Genomic DNA, 26,542 nt, shown 5'->3' with positions numbered 1-26,542 from the left:
AATAAAAGAAAGAAGCTAGGTCCAGCATTCTCTGTGGTAAAGCACAGCACACACTCAGGTTTACTACGCTCTCAGCATAGCTATACACGTAAAAGGGCTGTGCACCTAGTGTAAGGAGCTCTTAAAGGGACAGTGTACATATTACTGAATACTGGCGGTTACATATTTCCACCAAGACATTTAAATTGTAATAAGGTCTTTTCCCCATTGTAAGCATGTGTGCAATAACAAACACTTCCTGAGTCCAATCTTACTCACCATGCATTCTTTATTCCAGCGCCCCACGTTAGCTTTATCTCCCCTTTAAAAATACAAGTATATAATAGTATTTTAAATGACACCATTAATAATTGCATTTTACATTTCTTACACTCATTCTTTTATTTACATTTAAATATCCACTATAAAAACTTGTCTTAAGAAGAACAAATGTAATTGCAGTTAATCATAAATGTCGTCATGATTAATCTGATTATATTTCTTACAACAATTGACACCACTAGAAAAAAATATTAAATGTGGCAAAATGTGTACAAAAGTAACAGCATAATGCATGTTACATTTAGGAAATCACTAAAATGTGTTATTTAAACATTGAAGACATTGTAAAATCATTTGTGCTTGTGTTTATTCCTAAATTTCAGATTAGCTTTGTGTAATATAGGAAGAAAGACGTGTGAAAATCTGGAATCAGTTTTAAACCTGGAAAACTCCTCCCTGAAAGAGCTGGACCTCAGTAACAACGACCTGCAGGATTCAGGAGTGGAGCTGCTCTCTGCTGGACTGAAGAGTTCACAATGTAAACTGCAGATTCTCAGGTCAGTGTTTCTGTGATTTTTCATTTAAAATTATTTGGGCTGTCAGCATTTAAACATTAACATACGGTGTTAAGTTGGAATCAGTAACACGTTACTATTTTTTAACCCAAGTTTGTTTAACTTCTGCCGTAATCTGCCCCACCTCCACCCAACATGCAGATTTCTTTTCTGGTTAAACGACTGAAGCGCTTTAATGAGGTGTCCAGCTGTAACAATCCGGTTCAGACTTCCAGTTCAGACCTGGATAGAGAGCTTTGATTCTCTCTCCTCCATCTCTGTTTGTTTTGTCTCTCTCCATTTGTTTCTCTCTTTCTCTCTCTCTCCGTTTGTGCCACAAACAATATGTTAAGAATCAAAAGCAAAAATTGTATGTTGCAAATTCAAAAGAGAAACAATATATAGCAAATATTTTAAATATACTTGGTTACTTTATTTTAGTTTGGATTTTGCCAGTCTTTGCTTTTATTTTTGTGTTTTTGTGATTTTTTTTGTGGATTTTTTGCATTATTCTGTTAAAGAATTTTGCTTGAGGAATCTCTCCTTTGCTTATGCTTTAGTTTTTTGCGGACAGCTTTCAGTGCACATCAGCAGCAACAGATACTTTTACAATTAAATTTCATACAAATGTTCTGTTCAATGTTATATTATGCTATATTATTCTCTGTTTCATTGCATTAAAAAGCTCACATTAGCGTGCTAAATATTCATGCACAAAGTAGGTAACTAGCTAACTCACTAGCTCAATGACTAGGTAACTCACTAGTTCTCTGATTAGGTAACAATCTAATTCACTAGCTCACTGAGTAGATAAATAGCTAACTCAGTAACACACTGACTATGTAACTTACTAGTTAACTGACTAGGTAACTCACTAGCTCACTGAGTGGGTAACTAGCTAACTCACTAGCTCACTGATATATGTGGGAGAAGGTGTAATGTTTTTCTAGAGTTCAACTTGGAAAATAGAATAAATTCACATACTCCAAAAAGCCTTGCTTGTTTTTCTGTTTTGTTAAACATTGTATTTTCTATTTTAACTCATTATAATCTGTCCCAGAGCTTTTGGTAAACTGTATGCCCATGCTGATCACAAATAAAGTGGAGATTTCTGCATGTTAACTATTTCAGTATAGAGAAACACCAGCTCTTTAGATAGACAATACATATCACAGTTTAATTCTGTTTTCTATTCTTTGTCAATCCATTCAAATATTCTTCTTTGGGTTATTTTAAAATCATTTGTTTATTCTTGTTTTTTAGACTAGCTTCATGTAATCTTGGAGTAAAGACGTGTGAAAATCTGGAATCAGTTTTAAACCTGGAAAACTCCTCCCTGAAAGAGCTGGACCTCAGTAACAACGACCTGCAGGATTCAGGAGTGGAGCTGCTCTCTGCTGGACTGAAGAGTTCACAATGTAAACTGCAGATTCTCAGGTCAGTGTTCCTGTGATTTTTCATTTGAAATTATTTGGGCTGTCAGCATTAAATCATTAACATACACTGTTAAGTTGGAATCAGTAACGCATTACTATTTTTTAACCCAAATTTTATTTCGGCACCAAGTTTGACCCCAACTTCTGCCGTAATCTGCTCCGCCTCCACCCAACATGCAGATTTCTTTTCTGGTTAAACGACTGAAACACTTTAATGCGGTGTCCAGCTGTAACAATCCGGTTCAGACTTACAACTTAGACCTGGATAGAGACCTTTGTTGCTCTCTCTCCATCTCTCTGTTTGTTTTTGTCTCTCTCCATTTGTTTCTCTCTTTCTCTCTCTCTCTCTCCGTTTGTGCCAAAAGTTTTACACAAAAAAATTAAATCCGCAAACAACATGTTAAGAATCAAAAGCAAAAATTGTATGTTGCAAATTCAAAAGAGAAACAATATATAGCAAATATTTTAAATATACTTGGTTACTTTATTTTAGTTTGTATTTTGCCAGTCTTTGCTTTTATGTTTGTGTTCTTGTGATTTTTTTGTGGAATTTATTTGCATTTTTCTGTTAAAGAATTTTGCTTGAGGAATCTCTCCTTTGCTTCTGCTTTAGTTTTTTTGCGGACAGCTTCCAGTGCACAGCAGCAGCAGCAGATACTTTTACAATTAAATTTCATACAAACGTTCTGTTCAATGTTATATTATGTTATATTATTCTCTGTTTCAATGCATTAAAAAGCTCACATTAGCGTGCTAAATATTCATTCACAAAGTAGGTAACTAGCTAACTCACTAGCTCAATGACTAGGTAACTCACTAGTTCACAGATTAGGTAACAATCTAATTCACTAGCTCACTGAGTAGATAAGTAGCTAACTCATTAACACACTGACTATGTAACTTACTAGTTAACTGACTAGGTAACTCACTAGCTCACTGAGTGGGTAACTAGCTAACTCACTAGCTCACTGATATATGTGGGAGAAGGTGTAATGTTTTTCCAGAGTTCAACTTGGAAAATAGAATAAATTCACATATTCCAAAAAGCCTTGCTTGTTTTTCTGTTTTGTTAAACATTTTATTTTCTATTTTAACTCATTATAATCTGTCCCAGAGCTTTTGGTGAACTGTATGCCCATGCTGATCACAAGTAAAGTGGAGATTACTGCATGTTAACTATCTCAGTATAAAGAAACACCAGCTCTTAAGATAGACAATACATCTCACAGTTTAATTCTGTTTTCTATTCTTTGTCAATCCATTCAAATATTCTTCTTTGGGTTATTTTGAAATCATTTGTTTATTCTTGTTTTTTTAGACTAGCTTCATGTAATCTTGGAGTAAAGACGTGTGAAAATCTGGAATCAGTTTTAAACCTGGAAAACTCCTCCCTGAAAGAGCTGGACCTCAGTAACAACGACCTGCAGGATTCAGGAGTGGAGCTGCTCTCTGCTGGACTGAAGAGTTCACAATGTAAACTGCAGATTCTCAGGTCAGTGTTTCTGTGATTTTTCATTTGAAATTATTAGGGCTGTCAGCATTAAATCATTAACCTACGCTGTTAGGTTGGAATCAGTAACGCGTTACTATTTTTTTAACCCAAGTTTTATTTCGGCACCAAGTTTGACCCCAACTTCTGCCGTAATCTGCTCCGCCTCCACCCAACATGCAGATTTCTTTTCTGGTTAAACGACTGAAACGCTTTAATGCGGTGTCCAGCTGTAACAGTCCGGTTCAGACCTCCAGCTCAGACCTTGATAGAGAACTTTGTTGCTCTCTCTCCATCTCTCTGTTTGTTTTTGTCTCTCTCCATTTGTTTCTCTCTTTCTGTCTCTCTCTCCATTTGTGCCAAAAGTTTTACACAAAAAAAATAAAATCCGCAAACAAAATGTTAAGAATCAAAAGCAAGAATTGTATGTTGCAAATTCAAAAGAGAAACAATATATAGCAAATATTTTAAATATACTTGGTTACTTTATTTTAGTTTGGATTTTGCCAGTCTTTGCTTTTATTTTTGTGTTTTTTGTGGATTTTTTGCATTTTTCTGTTAAAGAATTTTGCTTGAGGAATCTCTCCTTTGCTTCTGCTTTAGTTTTTTTTGCGGACAGCTTTCAGTGCACATCAGCAGCAGCAGATACTTTTACAATTAAATTTCATACAAACGTTCTGTTCAATGTTATATTATGTTATATTATTCTCTGGTTCACTGCATTAAAAAGCTCACATTAGTGTGCTAAATATTCATGCACAAAGTAGGTAACAATCTAATTCACTAGCTCACTGAGTAGATAAGTAGCTAACTCAGTAACACACTGACTATGTAACTTACTAGTTAACTGACTAGGTAACTCACTAGCTCACTGAGTGGGTAACTAGCTAACTCACTAGCTCACTGTTATATGTGGGAGAAGGTGTAATGTTTTTCCAGAGTTCAACTTGGAAAATAGAATAAATTCACATACTCCAAAAAGCCTTGCTTGTTTTTCTGTTTTGTTAGACATTTTATTTCCTATTTTAACTCATTATAATCTGTCCCAGAGCTTTTGGTAAACTGTATGCCCATGCTGATCACAAATAAAGTGGAGATTTCTGCATGTTAACTATCTTAGTATAAAGAAACACCAGCTCTTAAAATAGACAATACATTACACAGTTTAATTCTGTTTTCTATTCTTTGTCAATCCATTCAAATATTCTTCTTTTTTGGGTTATTTTGAAATCATTTGTTTATTCTTGTTTTTTTAGACTAGCTTCATGTAATCTTGGAGTAAAGACGTGTGAAAATCTGGAATCAGTTTTAAACCTGGAAAACTCCTCCCTTAAAGAGCTGGACCTCAGTAACAACGACCTGCAGGATTCAGGAGTGGAGCTGCTCTCTGCTGGACTGAAGAGTTCACAATGTAAACTGCAGATTCTCAGGTCAGTGTTTCTGTGATTTTTCATTTGAAATTATTTGGGCTGTCAGCATTAAATCATTAACATACGCTGTTAGGTTGGAATCAGTAACGCGTTACTATTTTTTTAACCCAAAATGTTAGGAATCAAAAGCACATATTGTATGTTACAAATTCAAAAGAGAAAAAATATATAGCAAATATATATGTTTAAATATACTTGTTTACTTTATTATACTTTACAGTTATTTGAAAATTTTATCAGTTTGGATTTTGCCAGTCTTTGCTATTATTTTTGTGTTTTTGTGAATTTTTTTGTGGAGTTTTTTATTTTTCTGTTAAAGACTTTTGCTTCTGGAATCTCTCCTTTGCTTCTGCTTTAGTTTTTTTCTTCTGAGTTTTGGCACACTTTTCACAGGTGGGCGGGGCTTAGAAGAAGGCGTTCCCCTTGAACCTTCATTGGTCAGCTGGTTCTGGACTGACCACTGAGACTTTCTGCGCCCACCCCGCTAATTTCAAGCGTCCTTCCAAACACGGAGAGCAAAAAGCTTCTAGTGCGCAGCAGCAGCAGATTGTGTTTACAATTAAATTTCATACAAACGTTCTGTTTAATGTTATATTATGTTATATTATTCTCTGTTTCACTCCATTAAAAAGCTCACATAAGCGTGCTAAATTGTCATGCACAAAGTAGGTAACTATTGAATATTTAGCACATCTCGCTAATGTGAGCTTTTTAAAGGATTGAAACAGAGAATAATATAACATTGAACAGAACGTTTGTATGAAATTTAATTGTTAAAGTATCTGCTACTGCTGTGCACTGAAAGCTATTCGCTCTCCGTGTTTGGTAGGACGCTTGAAACTGGCAGGGTGGGCGTGGTCAGTCACAAAATTCAGAAGCAAAAAACTAAAGCAAAAGCAAAGGAGAGATTCCAAAAGCAAAAGTCTTTAACAGAAAAATGCAAAAAAATCTACAGAATATTCACAAAAACACAAAAATAATAGCAAAGACTGGCAAAATCCAAACTGAAATAATGTTCAAATAACTGTAAAGGATAATAAAGTAACCAAGTATATTTAAACATATATATTTGCTATGTATTTGTTCTCTTTTGAATTTGTGACATACAATTTTTGATTTTGCCCACCACCACCCCCCCTCTTCAGAGAACCATTAAGACTTTATTCGTATTAAAACAAACCTCTGATAACTGAGGTCACTGTGCAGAGGGAGGACATAACGATGCGTGTATATATACAAATTAAATCAAATAGAAAACAATATATAGGAGAAGAGAAGAGAGATATAAAAAAAACACAAAAGAAGTTGTGCCCTTGAAAAAAACAAAAAAAAGTTATTATAATATATATAAAATATATAAAAACTATTATAGTATGGCTTCCTATATTTTTCCATTCATCCATCCCTAACATAACAACACACAGAATAACAAAAAAAAAAGTAAATAAAATTAGCTAAATGTCTTAAATGTTGAATTTGTTATGTGACTGTGTGCATGTGTGTGTGTGTGTAGGAACATTCATGCAGTGTTGATATATGGATGATGTGGTTATAGATACAGGGGTGATAGCGTTCCGGTGCCCCGCCAGAAATCCGGCGTAGCGTGGCTCTGAAAAGAAAAAAAAAAAAAAAAAAAAAACAACTCCGCGCGACAATAAGTGAGCTCCGCGATACAGTTAAACAGATCCACGTGTTACAAGATTGGGGTTCATGTCCCTTTAAGAAATGTATGTGAAGCACACTATTTTTTGTTTAGATCAGTTTGGCGGAGGCAGCGGCAGTGTGTGATTAGTAGCAAATTAGGGTTAGGTGGTTGCTGCTTCGTCTCTCTCCGCCTCGTGTTAGGCTAGTTAACATCCACGGCTCTCCCCTCTGTTCTCTGAATGCTAGCTACGTTTATGTTTGAGTGCTTAGAACTGCTAATAAATGAAAGAAGTGCTTGGGAACTCACCCTGGACTCCTGTGACTTGCTTTGAAAGAAAACCAAGTAAAGTAAAAGTGGGTATCACCGTAGAGCAATTATGTCTAGCCCAAAGAACTACAAGTTCCACTGGTTCCCGTCCATGGCCGGGAGAAACAACTGCAAGGAGAAAAAAGGTGACACGCGGTACAGTTAAAGAGCTCCGCGCGACAGTAGGTGAACTCTGCGGTACAGTTAAAAAGCTCCACACGACAGTAGGTGAACTCCGCGGTACAGTTAAAAAGGCACTGTGTGGCACTGTCACTATGTTGCAAAAAGATTTAATACAGTAAGGAACCTAAGTTCATTGTTTTAAATAAATGTTCTATTTGTTTAAATTGTCCTTTCATCTTTTTATCTTATTATTGTGGCACTGTCACTAAACTGCACTTTCATGATGTGAGAGAGATAGATAGATAGATACATAGATAGATAGATAGATAGATACTTTATTGATCCCGAAGGAAATTTAGCAGCCAGTAGCAGTTACACAACACAGTAGAAACAAACAATAAGTGTAGTAATAGTGAGAATAAGCATCAGGTGTATCTGTCTAATTCTCAAACGGCAAAACATCTGCTATGTTAATATAGGAGTAAATCCATGTAGAAAGCATAAATATAAATCCTTATAAATGTCAGAAAAAATATAGCTAGTAACTAATAGTTACTGTGCACATTTTAAGTATATTTTATTTTATAGTTACGACTGGTAAACAGAGGCGTCTCCGCTTTCCGACGCTGGTCAGCAGGCAGTAGGCTTTCTATTCGTGATGTCTTCGGGATTTGCAAAAATAAAAATAAATGATTTTCAGCGCATCATTCAAGCTTCCACAGCAGTAGAGTTTAGATTATCAGCCCGAGTCTGACCCGATTCCCGACCCGAACTCACACATGCAGTCCTCCACTCCGCATTACGCACTTGTTTTGCAGAGCTGTGTGTAGCTAAATAGCCAACAAAATGGAGCCCTCTGAAGTGAGCAGAAACATTACATAAGGTGAGCTAAATTCGGTCCAATGCAAGGACAGTCAAAGGTATGGAGCTAATTCAAGTTAGTTGTTGATAGAAACAACACTTTCGTAGAGTGTGTTAAGTGCAGAGTGCTATGCGCTTAAAATAAAGGCAATAAAATAAGGCTATATGCTTAAAATAAAATAAAAAATCTTTTGTTCTGAAAGTATTTTATATTCTTATACATTGTTAATTATATATTTATAAATTATAATAATTATTAAGTAATTATAATTATATAATTATAATTATAAATTATTGTTATTGTTATTTTGGTTTAATGAGTGTGCAGGGAATAGCCATTTTTTGTGTTTTTGCACAGGCTATATGCTAAATATTAAAATGTTCGTTTGTTAAGAAAATAATTTATATTCTTAAACCATGATAAATTAGGTTAGATTAGAGGAAGGTCATTCAGATATAATTTTTGTGGATCATTTCGCATTGTTGGTGTTTTAATCTTTTGGAAATCTGTTCTTAATACAGTTTATTTTTTTAAATAATAGGTCTTCTTCAACATCATTCTGAACAGATTTTGCTCATTTAAACAGCCGCTCCCCCCAAAAAAACTCAGTTTTAACGCTCTACTTAATTTAAAAAAAGGCGGGTTTTAATTGGGTCATCGGGTCGGGCTCAGGGCAGAACGTGCATATTCATTCCTCATGTTTACAAAAAAAACACTGCATTTTTAAATTATTTTATGGTGTTAAAGTTCTTGTATTCTTTCTATTAGTGCTTCCTTCTCATTTGCATTTCTAACTGCATAAGCTGGTATTCGTTTTTACAGCTAGAATCTAAAGTTTCCATACCAAGATGGAAATGATCTGTGTTTTCGTAAATAACACTATAGACATAAGGCAAAAATGAAAACATTATCTAAAATATGACAATAAGGTCATACACAGACTATTACATGTTTGAATAATGTGTCAACATTTATGCCTAGTATGTTGTGACCCGATCCAGCTTTTTGAACTTCCTATCCGATACCGATATTTATTTGCACTTCCGATCCGATACCGATATCGGCCGATACTGGCATATCCGAGCATGTATTAAAGTTTAAAGTTATTTAGCCAACTTACTTTGTTGTCAAACTCATGTTGAAAAGCGTTTTACTCTTGATAACAAGTAGCCAGCTGAATAAGGTGTGTTTGAATAATTCACAATGGTTGGTAAGGAGAAACTGACCTGTTTATTTAGCAATTAATAAACTCAAAATAGACAAAATAATAAGTAACAAATAGAAATTGCATCAGTAAACCAAGGCTTAAAAAGCCATAAGTGCAAATAATATTGTAAATTGTATTAAAAAAGCAAAACACACAACCTGAGTAGAAAATAGTCTATTAACAGCATCAGTACTCTTGACTGCTGTACTCATCAGTGCTCTTGAACAAGTGTAAACCAAAGCTTAAAAAAATCAGTGCAAATATTGTAAACTATTTAAAAGCAAAATGCCTTCTACTCCCCAAAACAGTTTGCCCCTCCTGCAGTCCGAGCATGATGGGGAGATTCTTTTTTACAAAGACGAGCATTTCAATATGCTCAGGTGTCAGCCTGCTCCTGTGTTAGTAATGTAACCATAATATAATAAATATTTTGTATAAGCCATCAAAGCTAAATTATCAAACTAAGCTACGTTTCACACAGTTTTACCTTTTAGTTGCATAAATAAGAAACATAACATGTTTTATAAACTTCTTTATTTGCAAATAATTGTGAAATTTACCCACTAGTTGAGATATGATACTACAATAAGCATAATGACACTAAAAACACAACAAGCAAACATCATAATGTTAAGAGAGAAAACTTTATTAAATTCAAAGAAAAAAAACTCCTCATAAAGGGAGCTAACGCTGCCTCCAGCCGGTCTGACCGGAGTTCATCTTACCCGGTCTGGGGAGATGCTATGCTCGTGTGCTGAAGGTGTGCTGGAAAATGCGGACCGGATTTTACTCTTACTGGCGAAAACACAGCAAAAACAGGAATGGATTATCTAAATGGGTGCGCTGGAAAACCCGGATCAGACTTTCAAAAAAAAAACTGGATCGGGAGTCTGGATCGGCATTTTCTCGTGCCTTCCGATCCGATACCGATACACATTTTTTGCAAATATCGGCGGCCGATCCGATCCAAATATCGGATCGGGACATATCGGATCGGGCCTAGTTTGGAGTGTTTAGTGAGCAGTGTATGCAGATTTCTGAATTTACTAGTCCCATTTTATGTAACTTTTGCTTAGTGTAGTGTACCCTGTGAATTACTTTATATTGTATAAGGTGGAGGTTAGTATTGTTAGTCATGGTGAATGTGTTTTCCATAATGTTCTCCAGAAATCAGCATTGGGGGTAATTAAGATATCTTCTTTCCATTTTTTATTGGGATACTGACTGTTTGGTCTAATTTGAATAAAATATTATTTTATTTTATATATTATATATTTTTGATAGAATTTTGTCTAAGGAAGAGATATTAAAGAATTCTGAAATTGGTGGGCTAAGTTCTAGTATTGCGTAATCTTTGATTTTTGAGTTTAACATAGATCCAAGTTGGAGATATTCCAAAAACTGGTTCCTCTCAATGCTATATTTCTGGGTTAAATGTGAGAAAGTAGCCGAGTTATTGTAGTGTAGAACGTGGTGTAAATGTGTAATACCTTTTTCTCTCCATTTTTGTAGTTTTGAGGTTTTTTTATTGCGGGGAAGTCGGGGTTGTGCCATATGGGTGAGTAAATAGTGGGTGCAAGTCTAATGTTTGTGTTCTTGTGAATTTTCCAACAAGCTCTCAGAGTCGATGATATCATTGGGTTTTTGAAACAAGGGTGGGGATTGATTGTTGTGCTAATAAATGGTAAGTCTGAGATTTTTATTTCATTAATTTATGTTTGTTCTACTTCTCTCCATATTTCATCAGTTTGATTTGGTTTTATCCATTTAATAATGTACTTTAATTGGTTTGCAGAGAGGTATTGTTGGAAATTTGGAGCTTCTAGGCCTCCCTGAGTTCTTTGTAATGTGGTTAATTTGAGTCTGGGTGGTTTATTTTTCCAGTAGAATTTAGAGATGATTGCGTTATAGGGGAGGAGTCAACAGGCCTATGCCTTGTCCTCCTAATGCGTATTCCGTCTATCCGGTACTTTTAGATGAGACTTAGGTGAGACACTAATTTAAACTAATCTGACTCCATTTATAATTATCAACTAGGTAAAAATTAACTGTTAACTATTAATGGTAGCACATCTACTAAGATTAGAGTCTATCTAATAAAACTAGGTCTTGTTTTTTTTTTTTTTTTTTTTTTAGGTCTTGTTAAATAGTTCAGTGATAGGAGATATGGGCATGAAAGCTAAACAACAATACTACATAACATGTGAGAACAGCCTGGTACCTGGGTTGAGATGTTCAGCGGTCCAGAACTTAGTCTATACTAGCGGTTACAGAACATAACACTCAATCTTATCTATTTCCCTCAGAGGTTAGAGTGTGGCATAGCCAACAAAACTACATAACATCTGAAAACAGCCCGGCACCTAGGTTGAGATGTTCAGCGGTCCAGAACTTAATCTAAATTAACAGTTACAGGACATAACACTCAAACTTCATATTCCCCTCAGCGGTTAAGAGTTTAGTATAGCACCCAGTGAAACTCACTATATAACTATGAAAATCTAGATACTCAAAGAATCTCAGACTACAGAGCTCTTCGGCTCTAAGACCTATTAGAAAAGACTCAACAAAGTAATTACTACAGATTTATGATTAACAGTTTATTATGAACTAATTAGCCGGATGAAACAACATAACATTATCCTTAAAATAGTTTAAAAGACCAAGTCAAACAAGATAGCATTTAAGCAACATGCAAAGCATGGGAGGTCTCTTGGTTACAGAAAAACTCAGAGAGTAGGTCTTTGTGCTTTCCTTAAATATCCAACCAGAACAATACACTTCATATTAACATGCAAATTAGAATTTGGCACTATTTACCGACTATCACGACCATTTGTTCATCATGGCCTTTGATCATCACGGGACAATCCTAAACTCATCAGGAGCAGGAAGGGGAGTGTCTCTTTAGAATGGAGACATTTCTCCCAAAGTTCAGAGATGTTCTATTAAGGTTATCTTTAACATTTCTTCACTGAGACCATTGTACTTCTCACACTGAGACCATTAAAATGATACCAAACACGAAGACATTCACATTTCATATTAACAAGATACATTTCAGATCCAGCATTTAAAAGATTCTTCAGCTCAGTAGACATCTTCAAGCAAGAGGTGTCAACTGCCTTTTGGTCAGGCTTCAGACTTAATTAGATTAACAATGGTACTTTTAACACGATGCTCAAGGTGAAGAGCGGAGGTGTGCAAAGACAATTAGGGTACCCCATGGAATAGCCTTACAGATTCCCCCCTTTTGGCCCCTGAGAGCCAATCAAAGATCATGGGGGTCAATTCCAATTCAGTCCATACCCCATCCCAGGTCTACTCCTGCAGTCTTTGTGAAGTTGAAAGCTGCAGGGGGCTGGGCACGAAGTGTGTGGCTTTGCAGAGTGAACGAAGAGCACATCAGACATAGCAACACTGGATCAGGGTGACAGTAAATGTGACCATACTTGCAAATACACATCCTCTGAACACCCAATTCCACCCAGTGTAAGTGTACTGAGCCAAGTGTGTAGATGAACTGGGCAGGATCTCAGCAGTCTTCTTGGCCAGGTTTGCCTGCACCTGGGAGAAACATCCATTGACACTCTTGCCAGGATGTTGATCTGACTCATGGCTCAATAGGTGAAAGAGTTTATTTCACTAGTTACACACCACTGTGTGTGACACTTGGATGGCATCTGAATATCAGTGTAGAGATTGGATGCTGATCAGTCTTGAGTCGTTCTGTGAAAGTGTCTTAAGAGTGTTACAAGTACAGAGAATATAACTGCGAGTCTCATGAAAGCATATTGCGAGAAGTGAACAAGGTCTCAGTGTTTCTTAAAGTCATATACCCTGTGGTGTAGTCCCATTTCATTATATGATTCTTCACCACAAGTTATTTGTGGTGGAATTTTGAAATACCTGTTCTGGGTGGATAAGTAGAAAAGTTGCAACGATTGAAATACAAACAGTATATACAGTGCTGGATTACATCATCAAAGAGGATAACAGTTCAGCATAATATCTTTCATTGATTCTGATGTAGACCACCTGTGCAGGTTCAAAGTTTCAATCTTATTATTTAGGACATGCTTAGGGTTCTTTTGCAGACGAAGGTTCCGGATTTCTTGGCTGGGTTGGTCTTCTGTGAAAGAAGTAAGGGTTAAAGAGCATGTCTGTGTACACTATATGTGTGAGATTGTATGTGTGCATATATATGTGGCTATTTCTAGATCCTGTGTAATAAGACTTTTTAGGATCCAGTCCATTATATGCAAACTGATACACCAAATTCAAAATGGCAATTTTGGAATGTGGTGTGTTTTTGGACATGTTGTAAGATTTTGGAAATTTGGTGGTTATACTCTGAGTGGGGAGATGGGTGGATCCCTCTCTACAACAATTTCTGTTGTTACAAATTGGTTCCGGAGCTACTCCGGGGAGCCATATCACTGACTGCATTATTGGAAGTGTGATGTGAGGTGTGGATGGCTCCTTGTAATATTTCCATACCCATCTCCCACACTTGACATTACAGGTGAGAAGGGCACGCCGGCCAAGGTAACTGTTTTCTGGTCCGGACACTCTCCTGGCATCTGGGTCCATGGAATGGCAGTGTGAAAACCTGGGTACATACAACAAAGATAACAGAGAGATTTGAGATCAATGTACAGTCTGGTTTGGCCTGGCACATTGCCAAGCACAGAACTTTCAGTCTCTGACTTTGGTTCACAAAAATGGGGCTGGCCGTGTACTTTTTTTGGCTGGTGTGGTAAGATTCTGTCATTAACTGTTGTAATGTCACAAATGTTAATGTCAGTTAAGCCACTGCACAAGCTTCTGTGCTGAAACCCCTTTGATTTTTCTTTGTAGCAACATTTGAACTGGCATATGCACCCTGTGCACTGCAACAGACTGGAAACCAACAACAGGCTCCGTTGTGGTCAACATCCAATGAATTGCCAGGACTTGCTGTGTGCATAGATCAAATTCAGTTTCTATCACAGACTTTCTTTGACTGTAGTACACTACTGGTCTAAGCTTTCCCCCCATGTTCTTGAGCTAATACACTGCCATGGGTATTCTTGTGTGTGTCAACTTGAATATGGAATGTTTTGGATGGACTGGGCAGGCCTAAAGCTGGCACAACACATAAAGGCTCTTGTAGTTCAGTGAAGGCATTTTCATGTTCAACAGTCCAGTCTTGGACTTCAGAGGGTTTCAATTTGCCTTTTGACAATACATATAAAGGTGTTATGACACCTGAAAAATTTGGGATGAACTCGCGAAGAAAATTATCAGTTCCTAACACCTTTTGAAGCGAGTTAAGTGTGTCTGGTCTTGGCAGTTTAGCAATGCATTTGTGTCTATCCTCTGTCAGTGCACAGTGGTTTTGGGGTAACGTGTCTCCTAAGTATTGAGCCTCATTTTGTCCAATCTGTGCTTTCTCCTCATTTAGTTGAAAACTCACAGCTCCGCAAGTCTGAATGACATTATCCACAAGGTTTAAATGGTCATACAACGGACCTTTTGTCTCAGGTAGGATTTCACCTACATAGCTAGTTACCTCTCCTGTGCTATCACACGGACTGAGAATTTCTGAAACATCCTTGTGGAATGCTTCTGGACTAATGTGTTGTTCTTGACACTTTCTTTGCCATGTAAATTGAGTTTGGTTTATGGGAAACGCAAGTTTCCCTTGGTCTTTTGGGTAAAGGGACAAGAAACCATTTTTGATATCCAAATTTGAAAACAAGGCATCAGGTAATTGAGTTAAAATTGTGGCTGGGTTGGCTACATTTGGCGTTGCTTGAGATGGTAAACGTGGTGAATTTGTGACTGGGCCGCATTTTCTGACTCTCCTCCTAGTTTCTAGCTCTTTGACAATGTCATGTTCAGATGCTTCTGCTTCTGGTTTGATTTTGTACTGTTTCTGTGGGGGAGGTGAATTTCCTTCAATGCTGACCTCAAAGTCAGTTAGGTCACAATCATGCTCATGATTGGCCCTTGTGTCACTTTGTTTTTGGATCAGCTGTTGCACTGGGTCAGTTGTGGAAATGGACATAATTCTAGCACAGGACTTGTTCTTTGTAGTCTTATCTGTGCAAACCTCAATCTCTTTTTCCAAGCAATGAATAATAAAGCCATGCTTTTGCATTATGTCCATGCCCAACACTGTGCCCTCCCTGTTTTCTGGTAAATACCAAAATTGTTCAGTTAACACTATTGAGCCTAAGTCAAGTCGAGTTGGTTTTGTACGGGTTGCTGTCATTAGCTCATTGCCTATCCCTTTGATTTGGATGGTTTCATTAGTTAATGGAAGTGGTATGTTTGTGCAGGAGCAAACTGCACCGGTATCAATCAAAATGTTCACTAATCGGCCTCCAAGATTAGATTTTATCTTAACGCGATTGTCACTAGGACTGACACTCCCAGCTTCAATGGAGGCCACGCACCCCTATGGTTTACCCATCTGATCTAGAGCAGTTAGCACCTCTTTGTAAGGACTGTCCTGCACCTCTTTGTAAGGACTGTCCCTGCTTGAGTTTTTTGCATTGCCTGGCTTTGAACAATATTTTGAGTTCGGGCGTAATGCTCCTCTAAACTTAGACATTCCTGATTGTCTGATTGGCTGAGTTTCATTGCGCAGTTTAAAACAGTGTTTTCTGTCATGCCCATGTCTCTTACAGTATCTACACATGACATCACTATTCCCTTCAGCTATCCATTGGGCTGCAGCTATGGGTTGTGTTTTGTAAACTTTTGATCTTTGTTCTATTTTTGTGGCCCATTCAATCAGTGCATTGTATGTGTTGTGTGGTGGGTCTCCACCTAGAGCTAATGCATTCTGAATTTGTGGCCCAGCATTGCTTCGCAGCATTTGCAGTAAAATTTCATGGTCACGGTCACACTCAGGGACTCCACTATATTCTCTAAATGTTACCCACATGCGCTCTGCAAACGCCTCAAATGTTTCCATGTTGGTCTGTTTGTTGTCAATAATTCTGTGCCATTCGGCTTTTGTTGGCCCTCACAATTCAAGCAAGTTTTCTTTTATTCTGTTATAGATGTCACTGGTAGTTTCTCCTGGGAGACGAATTAGAATGTTTCCTGTTCTAAGATCATGTGACATTTTTGGTTGTAGCTCTTGGGGAATGGTGAGCAGGATTATTTGCCATACGTCGCGGGGTTCTAGGTTGTACACGGACGCCTGTAGCATTATCCTATCCCAGTAACTCTGGAATGGGCCTCGGTGAGGCATCATGCCAACTACTTCTTTGTGTTTTGAACATTCATCACAAGAAAGGGCTCGAGTGATGGTGGTTACGTCATTATTTGCATCCCTCACAGTTTTGACAATGGACACTTTAACAGTGGAATTTCTAGAGATGTTGTTTTTTGAACGGGTGTTGATTGGGCTTTGAAACGCGCTAGTTTTACTACACTTTCTCATTTGAGAATTGCATTGAGGTCCGGTGTAATCCTCATTCTCACTGTCGTCTGTGGCACTGCTCATGCCAGTTGAGCTAACTGCAGCTTCTCTAATGGCTGCTACAGGGAAGCCTGCATTGTTGCAGTAATCCTCCAGTGTGGAAGTGTAGCGCTTGTCTAAGTTCAGTTTTTGTCTAAGTCGCTTGATTTCAGATTCCATCGCCTCGCTTTGTCTTGCCCAACTATGTTTGTCATAATCAAATGCGAAAATTTGTGCCCTCAGCTTTTCGATTTCTATTGAGCGCATTTTCTCTAAGCTTTGGATGTTGTTTAAAACGCACTCACCTTCGGCTATTGTTTTTAAATCATTGCGTCTAAGCAACCATACAATTGCGGCAGGGAGATCACGAAATTTACTTTTATGTTTTAGTTTGACGCCTTCTGTGGAATACCAGTCAAGGATTTCGCTGTTATCCAACTTTAAATTTACACCATGGTCGCGCAAACGAACTAGTGTCTGGTGTAGTTGATCGCAAAATGTTTCCATTAATTCCTCATCTACACTCTCATATCCCTGTCTTATGTGTTTCTTGACTGAAAGTTTTCCCCCCATCGGATTTCTACGGTCTCCGATCTACCATCAGATATACCGATCCGTTCTATTGTATGTGTCTATATGGGGTGCAGTTAAACTCTCCCTGAATCTGAGAAAAGAAAAGGTTGTACTCACCAGAACAGCTTGATGAAAAGAACCAGTTCAAACCTCATCGCGGGTTGTGCCGGAATAACGTTGATCACTTGCAGTCCTTGCAATTCTTGTGATATCATGTCGGGGTCACCACTTTGTAGGGGAGGAATCAACAGGCCTATGCCTTGTCCTGCTAATGCGTATTCCGTCTATCCGGTACTTTTAGATGAGACTTAGGTGAGACACTAATTTAAACTAATCTGACTCCATTTATAATTATCAACTAGGTAAAAATTAACTGTTAACTATTAATGGTAGCACATCTACTAAGATTAGAGTCTATCTAATAAAACTAGGTCTTGTTAAATAGTTCAGTGATAGGAGATATGGGCATGAAAGCTAAACAACAATACTACATAACATGTGAGAACAGCCTGGTACCTGGGTTGAGATGTTCAGCGGTCCAGAACTTAGTCTATACTAGCGGTTACAGAACATAACACTCAATCTTATCTATTTTCCTCAGAGGTTAGAGTGTGGCATAGCCAACAAAACTACATAACATCTGAAAACAGCCCGGCACCTAGGTTGAGATGTTCAGCGGTCCAGAACTTAATCTAAATTAACAGTTACAGGACATAACACTCAAACTTCATATTCCCCTCAGCGGTTAAGAGTTTAGTATAGCACCCAGTGAAACTCACTATATAACTATGAAAATCTAGAGACTCAAAGAGCTCTTCGGCTCTAAGACCTATTAGAAAAGACTCAACAAAGTAATTACTACAGATTTATGATTAACAGTTTATTATGAACTAATTAGCCGGATGAAACAACATAACAATATCCTTAAAATAGTTTAAAAGACCAAGTCAAACAAGATAGCATTTAAGCATATTGCATAGTATATTTGAAATAGAGGTTACATGCAAAGCATGGGAGGTCTCTTGGTTACAGAAAAACTCAGAGAGTAGGTCTTTGTGCTTTCCTTAAATATCTAACCAGAACAATACACTTCATATTCACATGGAAATTAGAATTTGGCACTATTTACCGACTATCACGACCATTTGTTCATCATGGCCTTTGATTATCACGGGACAATCCTAAACTCATCAGGAGCAGGAAGGGGAGTGTCTCTTTAGAATGGAGACATTTCTCCCAGAGTTTGATGTTCTATTAAGGTTATCTTTAACATTTCTTCACTGAGACCATTGTACTTCTCACACTGAGACCATTAAAATGATACCAAACACGAAGACATTCACATTTTATGTTAACAAGATACATTTCAGATCCAACATTTAAAAGATTCTTCAGCTCAGTAGACATCTTCAAGCAAGAGGTGTCAACTGCCTTTTGGTCAGGCTTCAGACTTAATTAGATTAACAATGGTACTTTTAACACAATGCTCAAGGTGAAGAGTGGAGGTGTGCAAAGACAATTAGGGTACCCCATGGAATAGCCTTACAGCGTCTAAGGTTTTAAACCATGTAGGTGGAGGTTGGATGGGAATCCTTGAGAAGAGGTAGTTTAATTTAGGTAATATTGTCATTTTGATTGTGGATATTGGTAGGTTCATCCAGCGTTGGATATCATTGTTGATGGTTGTGAGTAGTGGTCTAAAATTAAGTGTGTGCAGCTCAGACAGCTGGGTGGAAACTTTAATGCCCAGGTATGTGATGTGTTCAGTGCACATAGGGATAGGGAGTGACTGAACTGTTGTGTCTGATAAGTTCATGTTAAATGGTAGAACGGTGGATTTAGACCAGTTAATAGAATAATCTGAGATTTTAGAGAATGTTTTAATTATTTGTGTAGACTGAGGAATTGAGGAGAGTGGGTTTTGTAGAAATAGTAGAATATCATTTGCATAAAGGCTGATTTTTTGTTCGGTAGTGTGGGTATGGATACCTTTTGATTTGGGCATTGTTGTATAGCTGCTGCTAATGGTTCTATAAAAATAGAGAACAGTAGAGTGGGCATCCTTGCCTAGTTCCTCTGTGCAGTGTGAAATTCTGTGATATTAGTCTGTTAGTATTGACTGTGGCTTTGGGTGAAGTGTAGAGAGTTTTAATTAATTCTATAAATGATTCTCCAAAACCTAGTTAATGTAGTGTAGTGAAAAGGAATTTCCAATTAACCTTATCGAAAGCCTTCTCTGCATCTAAAGTGACTATTGCAGTTTTTGACTCATGGACTGTTGTGTGATGTATCAGATTGAGTAGTCCGCGCATGTTGGTAACTGATTGTCTGCCTTTGATGAAGCCGGTCTGATCAGGATGTATGAGGGATGGGATAACCGTTTCCAGTCTGGTAGCTAATGTCTTACTTATTAGCTTTGTGTCTGTGTTAATTAGTGACAGTGGACGGTAGCTGGATGGTATGGTAGGATCTTTGTAGGTTTAAGATGGAGTGATATTGTAGCTGTATTAATGTTGGTAGTCTCTTATTGAGTTTAATTTCTGCTATTACTCTACTGAACATTGGGCCAAATATTGACCAGAAGTGCTTGTAGAATTCTGCGGGAAAGCCATCTGGTCCTGGTGTTTTGTTATTAGGCATCTTACGGAGGGCTTTATGGAGGTCTTCTGAAGTTATTGGCTTTTCTAATATGTTTTTTTCTTCTTCAGTTAGTTTGGGTAGGTGTATATTATTGAGGAAAGTGTGAATATCTATTGGGTCTGGATCGTGTTCTGGTGAGTATAGATTTTTATTGAATTTCTCAAATACTTGATTAATTTTATTTGATGTTTGCCTGATTAGTCCGGTCTCATCTTTGATTGATGGAATTGTTTTTTTCTTTGTTATGTTTTACTTGGTTAACTAAGAATTTACCAGATTTATTATTGTGATTTAAATTGTTTATATCTTAGTCGTTGTGGTAAAACTTCAGTCCTCTTGTTTATAAGTTCATTATACTGTGATTCGCATTCATTTAACTCTTTTTTTTTATCTGATGTTTTTTTTTATCATTTCATTTGACAGTTCCCTGATGTTGTAGATTAGACTCGTTTTACGTATCTTTCTTCTTCTTACAGGAAGAGTAGGAGATGATTTTGCCTCTTAGTACTGCTTTCCCAGTTTCCCACAGCATTGTTGGTGTGGTTTCTGGAGAATCATTTATTTCTAGGAAAGATGGCCACTCTTTTTTTGATGTAGCTGTCAAATTCTGGGTCTGTAAGTAACAAGGTATTTAGTCCCCAGCTGAAAGTTTTATGTAGTGAATTTATGTTACATATAAGTGAAACTGGAGCATGGTCACTGATTATTATAGGGTGATATTTTATATCTGATATATTAGCTATAATAGAATTGCTGGTTAAAAAAATAGTCAACGCGAGAATATGAGTGGTAGGCTGGAGAACAGAAAGACAATTCTTTAGTGTTTGGGTTTTTGAGGCGCCAACCATCGCTGAGCCCTAAGTCTGTCATGTATTGTTTAATGATATCTGTTGAATGCCAGTAACGTGTATTGTGTGCCATAGTTAATTTGTCTATACTTGGGTCAATGATTGAATTAGTCACCTCCAATTATAATTGTGGAATCTGATATATTGTTTATATGGTTGTAAAACTCATGAAAGAAAGATGGGTTATAAATGTTGGGGCCATTCAAACTTGCTATTGTTAAGGGTGTGTTGCTGATGTTGATGTTAATTATGATGTATCTACCTGTGTCTGATATAGTGGTGTTATGTGTGAAGGGGATTTTTTTGTTTATTAGTATTGATACTCCTCTTTGTTTGGAGTTATAGTAGGCTGAGAATATATGGGTGAATTGTGGTGATCTGAGCTTATGATGATTTGTTTCTGAAAGATGTGTTTCTTTTAGTAAACAAATGTCTGCTTTTAGTGAAGTGACATGGTTTAGTACCTTGGCTTGCTTAATCTGTGTCCCAATACTACAAATGTTCTGGGTTATAAATTTAAGTGAAGACATGTGATGTACGGATTAATAATGTTTATCAATGATATGATATGAGTGTGCAGATGTTTGAGGATATTTTCTGGTGTTTGGGGGATGGAGTGTAAACAAAAATGCATTTTTCGGGTCTGGGATATATAGTAGTAATAAAATAGAGGTTGGTGCAAAGAGATAGTACAGAAAGGAGTGATTAAATGCAAACAAAGTAGAAGAGACATAACATAAGACAAAAAGTGTTAGATTTGGTGTGACATACGTGTTATGACATTGAGACGTTGCATGCATTAAGTTATTGCTAAGTGGTTCCTTGTGATTTTTATGGGATTTTGTGAACGGATTAATGTGCGTGCATTAGTATATTTGCGGGTGCGTGTGTATTTGCGCGTAATGGATGCAAGGATGATGTGGCATGAGGAATTTTAATAAACAAGTAAATATTAACAAAATAAAAATATAGAATCATAAACAACGTCCTTTGGTCTATCTTGCTTGTTTAAAAATTAACATTATAAATATCATTTTTGTAATTTTTTACATTTTAGAGTAAAATTCTCATTTCCGCAACATGTCCGTATCAGAATTTCAGTATATTGTTTGGACATTTTAAAATTTAAACATTAAAAAAACAAAAAAACTTAAATGCATTTCATACTATAAACACTTTTAGTTAATAAACATAAACTATTTTACATTGAAAAGTAAAAACAATAAAAATAATAAAGAAAAGGAATGTGTCCAACACTAATTTTCTCATCCTCCGCAACAATTTTCAATCATTGTTTAAATCCACAAGGAACTTCAATTTTCAAGGCGTTTTCAACATTAGGGAACACATTGGCCATGACACTCAAGATGGCTACCATGTTAGTAGTTCTTCTCATATGTTTCTGGATAAAAGTTAAAAGATTACTCATCAATTTGTCTGCACGACTTTTTCATTGTCATTATCGATATCTCAAGTTTTGAGCCTACAGTTTGAAGTTACAGTTTTTATTTTTGATTATAATATAGTATATTAAGGTCTAAATGGACACTGTGAGTGAAAATTTATCCAGCCCTCATGGTGCCTTTACAGTTAGCATAAAAGTTTAAAGTCACTTATCCTCCGCAACTGAATTCTCACTTACCGCTACATTTCAATACCTGTTGCGGTAATGAGATGAACTGTTTTGGTAATGAGAATTTGATTAGGACGCATAATACAGATGCCTTTTTACTTCCTGATTGTCATAACATGAGCGTTACCCTGAACATTTTCTCCAGTAGACCATTCTAACTTAGCTATTGCAAACCACCAGTAGAGGTCACTAATGTTCCGTCTTATCTGGCCTGACACTAAATCTAATTCCGTACACAGAATTAGATGTTAGACCACATAACCAGAGAGCTTTTTTCCATCTTTGATATATTTTATTGTAATGTGCGATGTGTATTTGTTTACAGGCAGGTAGCTATTGAGAAAAGAAAGGCAGCAGCAAAAGCAAGGCTGTCAAAGTTTAGGGAGAACATTTACAGCAAGAATTACAACATTTAGAGAAACACACACACATACTCAACAACACAGACAGTTGTTCCAGTTGGAGTTACTTTCACTTGATATTATTTGTGTACAGTCCATTCTAAGGAACTGAACAAAAACTGATATCATAATTTCATATTTGCTATTTCCAGTGGGAAAATAAAGACAACACTTGATCTGACCAAAAAGTACCATGACAAAAAGAAAAAGCAATGGAGGAAAAAAGGTCAGCCAGATATTACAGCACTGACATATGCCTGACATATGGGCAAAACACGAAAAAAATACGTAAATGACTAAAAAATAAAAAGTTTGGTCTTAGTAGGCATACAATGCTGGATGGTGCATAAAGGTAGACAAGATTTCAGAGTTTCTGAGAGGTCTTTCTTTGACATTTCTTGAATGGTTTCCAATAGTTAAATGAGCTGTTTTATTGATGAAGGTGCTGTAGTCTACATGAAAGATTCTTTTGATATACAAATGTTTGCATTGTAAATTGTCTTAAATAATATGAAACGTCTTGAAAGTAAACATTCTTTTCATAATGTAGCATTGTGTGTAAGTGTAAGCTAATAAGTCTTCCTAAACCCTTGCTTAACTGTGAATGAACTGAACTTTGATGAAAAATGTGCATTTTTATCATATATTAGATGTCATATCACATTGCAGTAATGATACATTTTTGTGGACTTCATAAATAAAATGGAACAAATGTTCTGAAAATAATATTCATAGTAAGTTTAGACCCTAATCTTAAAAACTCAAAAGGAAATTTGTCGTTAAATGCATTTTAAAAATGTTCATACTGGATGTCCTCTGAATCAGGATTTTGTGAGAATGACCCGAGTAAGTGGGAGCGGAAGAAAGAGAAAGATCGAGAGAAAAAGGAAAGTTTAGGGGAAATATATATACACTGCTCAAAAAAATAAAGGGAACACTCAAATAACACAATATAACTCAAAGTAAATCAAACTTCTGTGAAATTAAACTGTCCACTTAGGAAGCAACACTGATTGACAAACAATTTCACCTGCTGTTGTGCAAATGGAATAGACAACAGGTGGAAATTATTGGCAATTAGCAAGACACACTCAATAAAGGAGTGGTTCTGCAGGTGGGGACCACAGACCACTTCTCAGAACCTATGCTGTCTGGCTGATGTTTTGGTCAGTTTTGAATGTTGGTGGTGCTTTCACACTCGTGGTAGCATGAGACGGACTCTACAACCCACACAAGTGGCTCAGGTAGTGCAGCTCATCCAGGATGGCACATCAATGCGAGCTGTGGCAAGAAGGTTTGCTGTGTCTGTCAGCGTAGTGTCCAGAGGCTGGAGGCGCTACCAGGGGACAGGCCAGTACACCAGGAGACGTGGAGGAGGCCGTAGGAGGGCAACAACCCAGCAGCAGGACCGCTACCTCCGCCTTTGTGCAAGAAGGAACAGGAGGAGCACTGCCAGAGCCCTGCAAAATGACCTCCAGCAGGCCACAAATGTGCATGTGTCTACACAAACGGTTAGAAACCGACTCCATGAGGATGGTATGAGGGCCCGACGTCCACAGATGGGGGTTGTGCTCACAGCCCAACACCGTGCAGGACGCTTGGCATTTGCCAGAGAACACCAGGATTGGCAAATTCGCCACTGGCACCTTGTGCTCTTCACAGATGAAAGCAGGTTCACACTGAGCACAAGACAGACGTGACAGAGTCTGGAGACGCCGTGGAGAGCGGTCTGCTGCCTGCAACATCCTTCAGCATGACCGGTTTGGCAGTGGGTCAGTAATGGTGTGGGGTGGCATTTCTTTGGAGGGCCGCACAGCCCTCCATGTGCTCACCAGAGGTAGCCTGACTGCCATTAGGTACCGAGATGAGATCCTCAGACCCCTTGTGAGACCATATGCTGGTGCGGTTGGCCCTGGGTTCCTCCTAATGCAGGACAATGCTAGACCTCATGTGGCTGGAGTGTGTCAGCAGTTCCTGCAAGATGAAGGCATTGAAGCTATGGACTGGCCCGCCCGTTCCCCAGACCTGAATCCGATTGAGCACATCTGGGACATCATGTCTCGCTCCATCCACCAACGTCACGTTGCACCACAGACTGTCCAGGAGTTGGCGGATGCTTTAGTCCAGGTCTGGGAGGAGATCCCTCAGGAGACCATCCGCCACCTCATCAGGAGCATGCCCAGGCGTTGTAGGGAGGTCATACAGGCACGTGGAGGCCACACACAATACTGAGCCTCATTTTGACTTGTTTTAAGGACATTACATTAAAGTTGGATCAGCCTGTAGTGTGTTTTTTCACTTTAATTTTGTGTGTGGCTCCAAATCCAGGCCTCCATTGGTTAATAAATTTGATTTCCATTGATGATTTTTGTGTGATTTTGTTGTCAGCACATTCAACTTTGTACAGAACAAAGTATTCAATGAGAATATTTCATTCATTCAGATCTAGGATGTGTTATTTGAGTGTTCCCTTTATTTTTTTGAGCAGTGTATATACATTATGGATCAATTTTATGAGGTTATTTGAGTATTGACCTATATGTTAGAGATTGTGCAACGAGAGCACAACGCGCATGAGAGAGAGACAGAGAGTGCACAAACGAAAGCGCTCGGGGGGAGAGAGAGAGTGAGCTATTTAGTTACAGTTAAAGAAATTTAGAACAGACAGGGAGTTATGTTTTTGTCATGATATAGCTGTCCATCAACATAAAGTTTGTCGACGGAGACAACAAGGATTTCACGGGGGAATGGGTCATTAATTCCCAGGTCTGTTCCTCTAAGGTCCCTTCCTTTGCTCACGATGAGCTCTTTATGATTATAATGCTCGAGCTTAGCCTAACATTTTGATTGCGGATTTACATTTTTTTGTGTAAAACTTTTGGCACAAAATTCATCTATAAAATATCCACTATAAAAACTTGCGTCTTATGAAAAACAAGTGCGATTAATCACAGAATTTTGGCAGGTTTAATTGGATTGCATTTTATAATCGATTGACACCACTAGAAATTCATGTATAAATGTGTAAATATTCAGGTGTTTACCATGATGATAACAAATCCCACAAGAAAAAGTGTTTAATGAAAGTCAGAGTCTTCTGCAATCGTCTTAAAAATGTCCAACTTGAATGAACATTTGAGATATATCACACATTGATTACAAAATCGTGATGCACAAGCAAAAACAATTTTAGCTAAAGTTAATATGAACTCAATTCTTTGGTCCATATCAATGCTAATGCCATATTCACAGAGATGCTTACTGTTGAGGTTTGGGTTTCATGTTAATCTGTCTCAACTGTGTTAAGAAATTTTAGTTTTCTATAGATATTTTTTCAGATTTTGTACTGTTATTTTTTTTAAAAAAGAGACTAATATCAAAGTGCATTATCTTCATCAGTCTGCTATGTTATCTTTCTTTCTTGTTTTCTGTCACTCACTCACACATTCTCTTGCTCTGTCTGCAGATTATCTGGTTGTATGATCACAGAGAAAGGCTGTTGTTCTCTGGCTTCAGCTCTAATTTCAAACCCCTCCCACCTGAAAGAGCTGGATCTGACCTACAACCACCCAGGAGAGTCAGGAGTGAAGCTGCTTTCTGCCAGACTGGAGGATCCACACTGCAAACTGGAGAAACTCGGGTAGGTCTGAACTAATAATTATGTTATCAACTTAT

General features: G+C 37.5%; 1 protein-coding gene across 33 annotated transcripts in view; it reads left to right on the top strand.

Annotated features, from left to right (window-relative positions):
• Positions 1-26,542, top strand: part of LOC111188496 (NACHT, LRR and PYD domains-containing protein 12) — a 233,180-nt gene that overhangs the window by 71,375 nt on the left and 135,263 nt on the right. For 7 of the 33 annotated variants that reach the window (XM_049476928.1, XM_049476926.1, XM_049476924.1 and 4 more), the window contains 4 exons: positions 645-818; positions 2,079-2,252; positions 3,570-3,743; positions 4,997-5,170. The exons of 3 other annotated variants lie outside the window; for them this stretch is intronic. In XM_049476928.1, the coding sequence (XP_049332885.1) occupies positions 645-818; positions 2,079-2,252; positions 3,570-3,743; positions 4,997-5,170 (696 nt within the window). Of the gene's footprint in view, positions 1-644; positions 819-2,078; positions 2,253-3,569; positions 3,744-4,996; positions 5,171-26,333; positions 26,508-26,542 lie in introns of all 33 variants that reach the window. 23 more of the 33 variants (XM_049476934.1, XM_049476932.1, XM_049476933.1 and 20 more) reach the window with 14 other exon arrangements.

Source organism: Astyanax mexicanus, chromosome 4 (assembly GCF_023375975.1).
Source record: "Astyanax mexicanus isolate ESR-SI-001 chromosome 4, AstMex3_surface, whole genome shotgun sequence".
In the NCBI taxonomy this organism is placed as follows: domain Eukaryota; kingdom Metazoa; phylum Chordata; class Actinopteri; order Characiformes; family Acestrorhamphidae; genus Astyanax; species Astyanax mexicanus.
Note: the sequence above shows the minus strand (reverse complement) of the source record. Positions and strands in the feature narration are given on the sequence as shown.